Raw genomic sequence first — 12016 nt, 5'->3', positions numbered from 1 at the left:
GGTCAAATTTTGAAGTTGGTTGTTAAGGCCTAAAAAAGGTGTCTATCTGATGCAGTTTTTCACGGCGAATCGAATGGTGCTATTTTTGTTTCCGTACGAGGTCTAGAACTTCCAAAAAATCATTTTTCAAAATTTTGAGTGTCGTAACGTCATAAAATTTTCAATAACTCCCACATTTTTTAACCGATTCTTCTAAAAATTGGTATGTAGGTGCACATAGACCACTTCTCTGACATATATTCCGGTTTTTTCGATACACTCAAAATTTTGGATTTTATAATTATTTTCCCAAAAAAGTCAGTTTTTTGAAAAAAAAATTGGGCCAAAATCCAAAATTTTCAAAAAACCGAGATAGCCATTTGATAGACAAAGTAGAATTACGTATAACCTTTTTTGTTACGTCTTGATTCCTCTAAAAATTAAGATGTTAGCGGCGTTTGAAATTTTGCCGTTTTTGAGGCGAAAATAGCGAACATGACGTCACTAAAACGTCAATTTCTCAAAAAAAAAATCGACGGATTTCGCTCAAATTTTCAGGGAACGTGTCAAATTGATGTAAGAAAAGGTACTGAAAGTTTGGCGGCGCTGCGCGCCGCCGTTTTTGAGACATCGCAAAAATTCGCGAGGGGGGGTAAAATTTACCCCCCCAGCCCCGCGCGTTAGGGTCCTAGGTCATTGGTTGACCTTCCAGGTCAGGTCAATGACCCAAGGTCGGGAAAATCGGGACCTGTTAGAAAGTCGTAAAGTGTGGCTGCTAAGGGGTTTTTTCGGGGTGCTGATCACGAATATCGTGTTAGTTTTGATCACAGATGATGTCTTTAAGCATTTAGACCAGGTCAGGTCAGGTCAACCAGTAGGCGTCGTGACGGGTATTCGTATTACGTGTCAACCGCCTCTGACAGCGTCGTACCATGTTACGAAGTCACCAAAACTACTTTGTAAATGTTCAAATGGTTGCTAAATTCGAATTCAGCTCCAAAAACTAGCCTAGAAACATGTAAAACTCGAAAAAGTGAACCGAGGTCCTCAAAGGTCAATGACCTGACCTGACCTTCAGGTGACCTTGACACCCACCCTAATGCATGGGAGCAACATCAAATCACATGTTTGAACGTTTGAAACCACGAAAAGCTTGCAAACGCGCGGCTAATGCGAGCCGACATACGCGGAATCGCGATTCCGGCCAAACATGGTCTCGGAAAAGAGGTCACAGGTCAAAGGTCATTAGGGTCAGGGTCATGAAATTTTCAGGGTAGGTGTAAAATTGATCAATGTGAGGGTACTGAAAGTTTCGTCGCGATCGGCCGCTTTTTACGCGAGTTATTCGCGAAAAACCATGGGGGGGGGGTCCATCCGACCCCCCCCCCCCCTACACATGCGAGGGTTAAAATCTACAATTTTTTCTTAGACGTCTTCAAATATTATTTTGCTAGTTTGAGAAGAAAAAGATCGAAGCCGATGGTAGCTACAAAATGTAAGGAACCCGAAGTCTTAGAAGTTTTATGAATGCAGATGTCTGGCTCAAAGTTCTAACTAAGCTCCTGCTATCACTATATGATGTCAACTGATTGCAACATTTATGTAACAGACGAGATAATTCTACTGCTAACAACGTCATGCCATATCCAGAATCTCAGCTTGCCTATTCAACTCTGATCGGTCTGTCGTCGATATTAGCATTCAGCTTCCGTCCGGATCGGATGTCGTCGGAAATCGTCATCATCTCTCAGGCTCCCCCGCTGTTATCGCTTCTCGGTACTATGTGGGCCTCTTTTCGTGACTTATGGGCCGGACGGAAAGGCTGAGACTCAAACGGGAAGATTTGTCCGAACACTCGTATTTTTTTCTGTCCTATGACCGGTATAAACAGGTCGTCGTTTTACATTTCCCAGTAATCGGTCGATACCCTCCTTTGGTCCTCCTATGACTGATAGACCCTCCCTTGGTCCTCCTGCGATCAGGGGACGTCGTTCTCGTTTTCTTCTTTGATCAGTGCAGAGTACATTACAGTACAGATAAGTACCGACGTTCGGTCCCCCTGTGACCGGCACGGGTCTATGGTCCTTTTGTGTCGGGTAGAGGCCATTCCCCGACGCAGGACCATGCCACAGGTTCCCTGAGCGGGCGCTCGGCGCCGTTCTGGTAATGGAGAGGCGGCGGCGACCCATCAGTGCCGTCTGATGTATGGAGGGGTCGGCTGATGGTCGGCGGGCGTGCGGTGCCACCGCCGCCCTCTGCCCACCGGTGCACTGCTCTTCTCTCTGCCGCCGCCTTTCGCTGTCTTTTCCCTCTACCGTCCTCTGTCACCATCCTCTGCCTTTCTCTGCCTTCCACTACTTACGTCCTCCGTCATCCTCTTCCGTCCACCTCTTCCCGCCCGCCACCCTCTGCCGCTCTCTGTTCTCATGCAATGGTTGGAATGAAAATGCTTTGAAATGATTGTTTGCCATTTCATGGAATAGGTCGTGTTAACGACATTACTGTCAAAATTGCGTCGAGTGCTGTCGTTACTTTCAATGCCTGGTTATTGTGCGCATACTCCGATGATCATTGTCTTTTGAGTCTTTTCGTTTTCCTTGCGCTCCATTTGAAAGAAGACGCCCAACTTAATAAATTATCCGGCAATCAACACCAAAAGCTGCTCTTAATCTAGGGACGTCGTAATAAATGGGCCCATATATTACACTCTTAATGAGTATGCTCCCATTAACGTCCATTTATTCCGGTTAAAACTTGCACCAAAAATCGAGTTAGGAAATATCGTAGCTATCCGTTCTCAATCTGTTGAAATGGATTGTCTTCCGTGCTTGTTACTGACTGGACCTCACTGACAAGAGTCACGGTAAGCTGCTAACAACGTCATTTTCCACTAAAAACGTGACGTTGCGGCCAGCAGTCCAGTAGGTAGTGATGCTAATGGGCATTGCGTGTCGTCACTCTGTGATTTTCTCCTCACGAGACGAGTGGGTCGAATGCGGGTCGGCACAGGTGTTTGTTTTGTATGTTAGGGCCCCTTCGATCTAACGAGACTTTTTTCGGAGCCGGAAAAAATGATACATGGGTGATGAGAATAGTGGGAGGCATCGATCTGGACGGCACGGACGGCACATCGGTCTGCCGCCGCCTTGTCCACACACCGGTATCTTTTTGTCTTGTCCTTCAGTTGCCCAGCGAACTGCTATGCCATTCCTGCTATCCACATCGTTCATGGTCGGGTCCACACCCCTTGCCTATGCCTGTTCGCTGTCCACTGGCAGCCCGTTCCGTACTGTCCGTCCGTCTGTCCTGCCCGCTCAGTTGTCCGCCCGACTGTCGCGACTGAGCGGGCAGCTGAATAGCCACCCGGCGCGGCCGGCGACGTCTCTAATTCTGTGCTGATGAACGTGACAATCGTCTGAAGCTCCGGTCGGTAATGGTCCGCGCAGGCCCGGCTCGGCCCGGCCCGCAGGCCGGCGTCACATGCTGTCCCAGACCGGAGATTCGGTGCCCAGATGGAGGCGCGGAATCGAGCTGGTTGTGGACTAGGGCAGCAGCGTCGTCTTCACAATGATGATGGTATTGTGTAGAGTTAGACGAAGTCACCCAATCATTCTGCGTATAAGAGTCTTGGTGAGACTGACGGGTTTTTGGCTGTGCTGAATTACGACTGGTGTATGCCACTATTCCCCCACATATTCCGACTCGAGGAACCCATGCGCTGCGTTCTGCCGGGGAGGTGAGCTGCGCCTCAGCCGGACTCTCGCCCTGAATTTAAACCTCGCCCACTGGCCCCGTCCATCTTCCCCGAGCGTCTGGCAGTGACGGCACAGAAAATGGGCCGGCTGCAAAAATCCACCATCGGCGCCCGTTTAAATAATACATCCGAGACGCCATATCAGCGAGATCGTGTTCCTGGCAAACAAACGCCGCTCGCTAGAACGGTGTTTTTGCTTTGGAAGACAACACCTGCAAAGCGATCCTTGATTGTTCTGTGATTTATAAGAGAAACCTCTGATAAAGGTTGGCTGGAATTTAGGAAGCATCATGGCTACACTAACCTACAGCCATTCCCAGACAGTAGACACAATCTAATCACTCAGTGCCACTTCTGCGTAATTGGCAGAGCCCACATAAGGAATGTTCGGAGCCAACAGACAGGTAATTCGATTTAGAAGAAATTTCGTTACGTACAGTGGTCATTCGTTCTCAGTTCGACTTGGACGCATCTGCCTTGCATCGGTGCTGTCTGTGCCATAAGATCTACATTGTCTGACATTACATCCAGTCTGATCTAACCTTCTCAGCTATTCTGACAGCATCGTATACATGTCATACACGATTAGAAGAATCCATAGTGACGAGCTCTAACCTATGTCATGTAGAAAGAGGCTCTTGATACCCGTCGTCAATACATTTGAAAAAGATCTGCTCTGCCCTTTGTTTCTAGTGCATCCTGGCTTGAAAAGTGCAGTCGAGCCGTTTAGCCTATATTCCACTACCAGCACCTGAGCTGATATGACTTGATATCAGTCACCGAAATGTGAGCTGCCGGTGCCGGTTTCTAACCTTACCTGACCCGACCCGGCCTGCCTGCACAGGGTGAGCTTCAGGCACTGACAGTGATCTACCCTGACCTACCCTCTGCCGCCTCAGTGCGAACTTCAGGTGTCGGGCGATGAACTGACGTGACCTGACCTTTGCCACTTTAAGGGTGAACTCCACAGGTATTGGCAGTAATCTGACCTGATCTGACCTGATCTGACCTCCACCTCCACAGGGTGAACTGCAGGTGTCAGCGGTAACCGGTAAACTGGAACTGGCGTGTCCGTGGTGGCGCCAGAGCCTGCGCCGCTACCTGATCAGATGGTGACCTGACCGGACCTGACCTGACCTCTCTCTCTCTCTCCACAGGGTGAACTGCAGGTATCAGCGGTAACTGGTAAACTGGAACTGGCGTGTCCGTGGTGGCGCCAGAGCCTGCGCCGCTACCTGATCAGATGGTGACCTGACCGGACCTGACCTGACCTCTCTCTCTCTCTCCACAGGGTGAACTGCAGGTATCAGCGGTAACTGGTAAACTGGAGCTGGGCTGTCCGTGGTGGCGCCAGAGCCTGCGCCGCTACCTGATCGGCTGGCCGCTGACTGCCGGCTGTATCGCTGCCGACGTGTTCGTCATGTGGACCCTGCTCGAACTTCAGGTCAGTTACCGATGTACACACCCAGACACGCGAACCGATACCACTCCCAGCTCTCAACGGGTAACGCGAGTCTGGCAGTGTCGACTGTCCGTTTGTGGCTCAAGTTTGTTTATGGACGGAACTTGGGATTTCCTCTGAAATTGATTTCTTTTGGATTCTTAAATTTCTTTCACACTCCGCAATCTTGAAACGTTTTGCCTTTCCAGCAAACTGTCGACTCGATGTGAAATAACAGCGTTGTTCCGCTGATTGTTATGCTGATTCGTGTGCCATTTCGACTAACGACGCAGCTGCTGGCAACAGGGCCCCTCGGCCCAACACAAATGACTCTCCAAATCATCCTCGAAAATTGAATCAGGCGCTAATGACACCCTTCAGCCTAACAACTGCAAGACACGATCAGCTAGCGCAACGCAATTAAGCGTCATTTTGGGTAATATGTATATTAAAGTTATTAGCAATTCCTTTTCCACAGCCATTTAATGTGCCTAAATACCGTGGACTAAAATATTAGATTGCATGTTTATTTTTCTCCAGATTTAAGTTCACCTTTACGTCTCGGGGAAACTGTATTTCAATCATTCACATTAGTAGCCTGGTCGTGACGGTGCCCCTTACCGCAACCCAGGCTGTAATTTCGTCTCGGCGTGGCTGGCCGGTCCGGCTTTGTCTCGCCAATAGGCGGCAATCGGACGTCTGTGACGTGGCCATGAGACGGACCTAGCAGACGTTGTCGGGACCGACTGGGGTTTACGGTCCGCTTTTATGCGGGGGTGGGGCGGTTGAGGACCTTAACCCAGACAGTAGTGCCAGGAGAGCATCCTGTCTGGAAGGGGGGCGGGGCCAAGACGGAAACAGGATGGTAAGGAGCGTCTGGTTGAGGTGGAGAAGGAGAGGGACAGGAACCGGGGTCAGGGCAGGGCGACAAGGAATGACTGTGAATGTGAGGGGACTCAGGACCGAAAGCTATGAGCAAGGAGCGTTTGTGGGGAGGATGTAGGATTTGGGCAGCGCGGCCAGGAGCGTCTATCGCCGTCCGGCACGTCCAATGTGGGAAGGGGCGGAGTAGGTACGCAGACCTTTCGGTGATACCAGCTCTGTGTCTCGCTGGAATGACCAGGAAATCCAATTTTGGGGAGCTCTGAGAAACCTGAGGTGGAGAGGAAATCTAGCGTCCGCTGGATAGATTGGAACAATTGACTGAGTCTGACCCTTATAATACTGAAATCATCTTCTTAAGTACCGAACTTACACGTTACCGGGCCCTGTTACAGTGCGGTGGTAATACTCATTCCAAAACCAGCCGCACTACAAATCTATGCATCCATCAATCTTAAATTTGTCTTGTGCTGTTTCAGTTCTGGTGGGAGAAGCACACGCAAGAGTGGGGCTACGGGGCGTGGACCAACTACTTCCCCAAGATCCTGATGGCGTTCGTCATTGGCGCAATGGAGAACATCTACAAAAAGGTGGCCGTGTGGCTCAATGAGTTCGGTACGTATCAGCTCTGCACGACCTGTGTGTTTGACCTCCGAACGAACTGTGTGAACGACCGCCTCCGACTCCTTCCCTGCCTGACTGTTCTTGTTCACGTTCTCGGTCATCATCTCAAATTACGTTTTCCGCCTTGTTCTCGTTCTCGTTCTTTCTTCCCGACTCCATCCACTTCCGTCATCGCTTTTTTCCGCCCCGGATCCCGTCACCGTCACCTTCCATCACCCTGGGTCACTTTGTTCTGGTACTTTCCGTCTCTCTTTTCCGGAATGTCTTTCTCTCTCTCTCTCTCTCTCTCTCTCTCTCTCTCTCTCTCTCTCTCTCTCTCTCTCTCTCGCTCTCTCGCTCTCTCTCTCTCTCTCTCTCTCTCTCTCTCTCTCTCTCTCTCTCTCTCTCTCTCTCTCTCTCTCTCTCTCTCTCCCATCCCTCTTTCACATTTCTCTTTTTCCCTACGCTTTTCCCACCGCCGTGTTCCGTGCCCTCATTTGCCGATGTAGCAGGAAGGAGGAACTGTTTTCTGACAGAATTCCCGATAACGCGAAAGACGATCTTTTCTCTCTCGCCCTGGCCGGTCCATCCACGATTCCCCGTCCGCACACAGCCGCTCGCGTGATTAGTTGATATTTTCTTATTTGAACAGAAAGTACTGGAACAAAAGAGTAAATCGGAGATTGGTGCAGAAGCTCAAGGCTTAACTCGGGGCACCTCTCTCCGTGCACACTCGAGTTAGTTCAGGACGACCAATTGGCGCAGTTTGATGTTCCCCGGCAGGTATTACCGTTAGTTAGGGTCACGGGCCTGACCTTCACAGTCGGTCGATCTCGAAATGGTCACAGCCCGGGGCATTATTAGAGTCGAGAATAGTCCCGACCGGAACCCACGCTTCAGGGCGTCCCTGGCCCAAAATGGAAAACGAGTCGATGTTGGATGTAATAGATAGGTCACCGCGAGAGTTAAGAATAGATTGTTGGTGCTAAATCAGGTCTCCTGCGCAGTATCCTGTCGAGCTCCGTTGCTCTCCCGTTCTCCGTTGCGGCGTGGTGTAATTCCGCTGATGACAGCTCGGCCATTTCCGTCACAGTTCCTTTCTCCAGGCGGACATCCCGTCCAGACAGTGTCGTCTGCTGGTTGTAACCGCGGGGGGCGTTATCCGTCGTCTGGCGCCTCCATCTGGCCGGTTTAACGCCGGCTATAGAGCGGGTAGTGGGAAGTAGAGACGGCCGGCTGGGCGCGTCGTTTCTCAGAGTTTCAACACAATAGGCTTCCAACGTGGCACTGAACGCCGAGGCGCGACTGTTATCGATCGTTCCGCGGGTTCCTTAGAGCTATTTCTATGGTTAATAAATTGGGGTTAGGAGAAGGAGGTCTTAACACTTAAGGGCGTCAAACTGGTCACAGTGTTTGGCTAGCAATCAAGGGTGTCACGTTGTTGAGTCTACTTATCGGGGACACTAAGCAGTGACCCTACAGTTACCCAGAGCTAACTCCCCATAGGCGGGTTGTAGTTCGATGTGCTGTGTTTCGATCTAACCATGTAGCAGGATTACCGACCGATTCTGACCTTTCTGGGCGCCATTGAGACACTCCCTGTAACCTCCTCACTGTTCCGGCCAGCCCTGAATCAGCGATGTGATCGTCGACTGTCATGTTACTCACCGCCCTCATCCTCTCACCCCATAAACGCTCTCACTCTCATACCACTGCTCGCGGTTTGTTTACAAGCTCTGTTCGCGCCTCCCGTCATCATCCCGATTCATCCTGTCTGCGAGCTCCTATCCTATCCGTACTCACTGCTGCCCGACATTTCAATCTCGCTCTCCGGTGTTCACAGAGAACTATAGGCTCGAGGAAAGCTATCAGAACCATCTGATTGTGAAGCTGGCACTGGTTAGTCGGTTCGACTCTGACTGGTTCATTAGTTTTGTGTGCCGAAGGCTCGGTGTTTTTCGTTATAAGCATGATGTGCTTCCTTGTTATGTGTATCTTATGATACTTTGATTATATTTCTGCCGTGCACAGAAAAAACGATTACGTCGGGTCAGAGTTCATTACCTCAGGCCAGATGTCGCCCTAACGTAATCGGTTTTGCCTTTGTACAGCAGATTTGTGTTTGGTTTTATTTGGTGTAGCATGGTAAGCTGTGATGCTTTCTTACGAGCACAGCTTTCATCGTCTGTTTTTAGGTATTACGAACGGTGATATTATTTTAGTTTTGCTCATGTGGTTGTGGTGAACGGTGTTATTCGTATGATGTCTGTTTATTACTTTTAGCATGAACTTTTCAGGGCATGTTTGTGTAGGACCTTTGTCAGTTCTTTAGAGTGGCATCAATTAGTATGTCGTTTTTCATTCCTTGAAAGCCCGTTGTTGGACCATGCTGACAAAGTTCATAGTAAGCAGTCACAATAATCTAATCAGCGGACAGCGACAAGGATCGTTTCATTTACGTACACAGAAGTATCCGTGCGTCATATTTAACATGAACAATTTGACCCAGTTCAGCTCTGCAATTTAAATCACATGACGCTGCAGAGTTCAAAAGAGACAGAAGAGATGTGACGAGCTCCCGATATCAGCTGCTCCCAGACGTATCATAGCCTAACGTTTTAAGCATTTTTTATGTTTGCCTTGTCTGGTGTCGTTCCTTTCTCAAAAGAATTTCTCTCGAACTGTCTCAGCTTTTAGTATTGATTGCTAAATTGAAAGGTGCAACCGTAATATTGCTGGTCTGTGCAATCATTATGGCCTAATCGTTAACCCGTCTAATTTAGATCATGTCGGTATTCGACATGTGCGAAATCCCGGACGACGGTGAAAACAGGGCGCCTGGGGCGATTTGATCAAGGTAGAAATTCACACGGGAAATTCACTCGCACAAACCACGTGACAACCACTGTGTAGAAGGCGTAGAGAGGGGGAGAACTTCTTAGTAGCCACGTGACCAAATATGCCCTCCGGCGCCCTGTTTTCACCGGCGTCCGAAATCCCTCCACAAGACTTGAAAAGCCTGGGTCGCCATATTCCGTCTGGCCATTTCGGCCTCCCTGCGCCGTTTGGGGCGGATTCAGCTGCGAGCGCCATAACTTGGCTGTCTGACGGCCGTTCGCTGTTTATGTGAGGCCCTGTCGACGCCGGCTCGGCCGTGCTCGCACTATTGGAGTCGTGTCGAGTCGGCAGGAACGGGTAAGAGGGAGGATTTGGCCACTCGGGGATTCGAGTCCTGACTTAGCCAGCATCGGATTAGTGGACCGAAATAACTCCCGTGTGAGCGGGCAAGCTTAGTAGAAAAAAAAACATATTATTCCACTTCGCTCCGCACTTCTGCATTTGCATCGTGCGCTTTCCAAGTTTGTGTTGATTTTGTATTTATTTGCGAAACATGCAGATGTTTTACTGTCGTTCCCTTCTGTTTGAAAGTAAAAGTATTCGTAAAATTATAAAAAAGTAAATTGAATTTGACATACGTAATTTATTTCAGGAGCAGGCGTCCTAGCCTGTCCGAGTGTCATTAGTTTGTTCTCGACCTGTTTGTGTGCGGGCCACTTATAAACGTTCTGAGGTTTTAACATTTTTAATTGTTTTCCAGTTCCAATTTGTCAACTCCTTCGCGTCGCTGTTCTACATCGCCTTCTACCTACAAGATATGGAGCGATTGAAACGGGTGAGTTTCATGACAGTTTTGGGTCTTTGACAACAAAAGTATAAGATCACTTTCCAGTTACTGTAAATAATAATTCTTTTTTATTCACGGAGGAGTCTAGTTTATTCCATCCAAGGCCTTAAAGCTGCAGAAGGTGGCTGATGACATCCCTTATATACCGAGACATATGCTGTTTTTAACAGGCATGTTTTCGTTTTGCAGCAATTGGGAACTCTGCTCATCATCCGCCAAGTCGTGGGCAACGTGAAGGAGTCGCTAATTCCGTTCCTCAAGGGTCAGATGAAGTTGGCCCAGATGAGCTTCGCCATGTTCGGCGCAGTTTCGCCATCTATGGAGGAGAAACCGAAGCCAGAGTTGGAGACCCCGCCGGAAGATGGCAACTCGGCGGCCACACCGAGCTCCGGCCCAGACGTTAGAAATATCAGCCAGGCGGAGATTGAATCAGCCATGCCGCAGGTGATTTGACATGCATGTCGAGTTAAATTGCCGGGCTAGTCCGGCTTTGGCCACCGGCTAGTCATGAATTCATGGTCACGGTCGAAGGAAATAGCTGCTAGGGACTGCGACTATTGAATTTTATAAGCAGACCATTACACTGGTCCTGGTTCAGTAGATGGTGGAACGGACTGACGGATTATCAGCTTTTACCATATCGAAATGCTTGAACCTCACCCCGCGTTCGATGTCTCTCGGACGACGAAGATTCTACGTCGTCCGGCCAATCCCGTTCAAGGTCAGAGGGGGCTCGGCTGCGGTTATGGAACGTGATTGGCCGGACTACATAGAATCTTCGTCTTCCGAGAGACATCGAACACGGGGTTAGTCTTATCTAATATCTTAACCGCTGAATATTGACCCGTGTATGGTCTGCTCCTAGTTCCTACCGCACATCCAACATCCCCACCTTTGTCCTTCCGCAGTATGACGGCACGTTCGAGGACTACCTGGAGATGTTCATCCAGTTTGGCTACGTCATCCTCTTCTCGTCAGCGTTCCCGCTGGCGGCAGTGTGTGCGCTGCTCAACAACATCATAGAGATACGCAGCGACGCCTTCAAGTTGTGCGCCATCTTCCAGCGGCCGTTCGGCCAGCGGGCGAGGAACATCGGCACCTGGCAGGTACGGCAGATGGTGGAGGTGGTGGGCTGGGGCCGGAGTCAGAGATGGAGTTGTAACTGAGTTGTGAGGATGAGCTGTGAGCTGCTAATGTCAAATATTAATTGGGTTTGGGAATATGTCCGTCCGATTATTATTGACGATTTCCTGTGTCTCAAAGTGGAAGCTCACATGGCTATTCGAGTTGATGTAGTGAATTTTGACCTTTACTGATGTTCAAAGTTTCATAGGTCTGTGAGTGATGCATGTGCCGTTTCACAGTGCTCAAATCTAGTGACCTTCAATTCGTTTCAGGACGCGATGGAAGTGATGGGCGTGGTGGGAGTGATGGTCAACTGCGCCCTCATCGGAATGTCCGGTCCCGTACACCGGCTCTTCCCAAACATATCTACGGCACAGACCGTGCTGCTCATCATTGTGCTGGAGGTAAGGGCCGGTCCACATCGCTCTTTCCCAACAAACCACGGCCCAGACCGGGCTGCTCATCATTGTGCTGGAGGTAAGGGTCAGTTCATACCGCTCTATACCACGGCCCAGACCGTGCTGCTCATCTTTGTACTAGGGGTAAG

General features: G+C 49.6%; 1 protein-coding gene across 1 annotated transcript in view; it reads left to right on the top strand.

The window, feature by feature from the left end:
- Positions 1-12016, top strand: part of LOC122383889 (anoctamin-8-like) — a 60639-nt gene that overhangs the window by 44600 nt on the left and 4023 nt on the right. Inside the window, exons 10-16 of the mRNA XM_043370734.1 lie at positions 5025-5177; positions 6536-6671; positions 8503-8558; positions 10258-10332; positions 10534-10788; positions 11253-11450; positions 11742-11873. Of these exons, the coding sequence (XP_043226669.1) occupies positions 5025-5177; positions 6536-6671; positions 8503-8558; positions 10258-10332; positions 10534-10788; positions 11253-11450; positions 11742-11873 (1005 nt within the window). The remainder of the gene's footprint in view (positions 1-5024; positions 5178-6535; positions 6672-8502; positions 8559-10257; positions 10333-10533; positions 10789-11252; positions 11451-11741; positions 11874-12016) is intronic.

Source organism: Amphibalanus amphitrite, unplaced genomic scaffold (genome assembly GCF_019059575.1).
Source record: "Amphibalanus amphitrite isolate SeventyFive unplaced genomic scaffold, NRLGWU_Aamphi_draft 000175F_arrow, whole genome shotgun sequence".
NCBI classification, from domain to species: Eukaryota; Metazoa; Arthropoda; class Thecostraca; order Balanomorpha; family Balanidae; genus Amphibalanus; species Amphibalanus amphitrite.
Note: the sequence above shows the minus strand (reverse complement) of the source record. Positions and strands in the feature narration are given on the sequence as shown.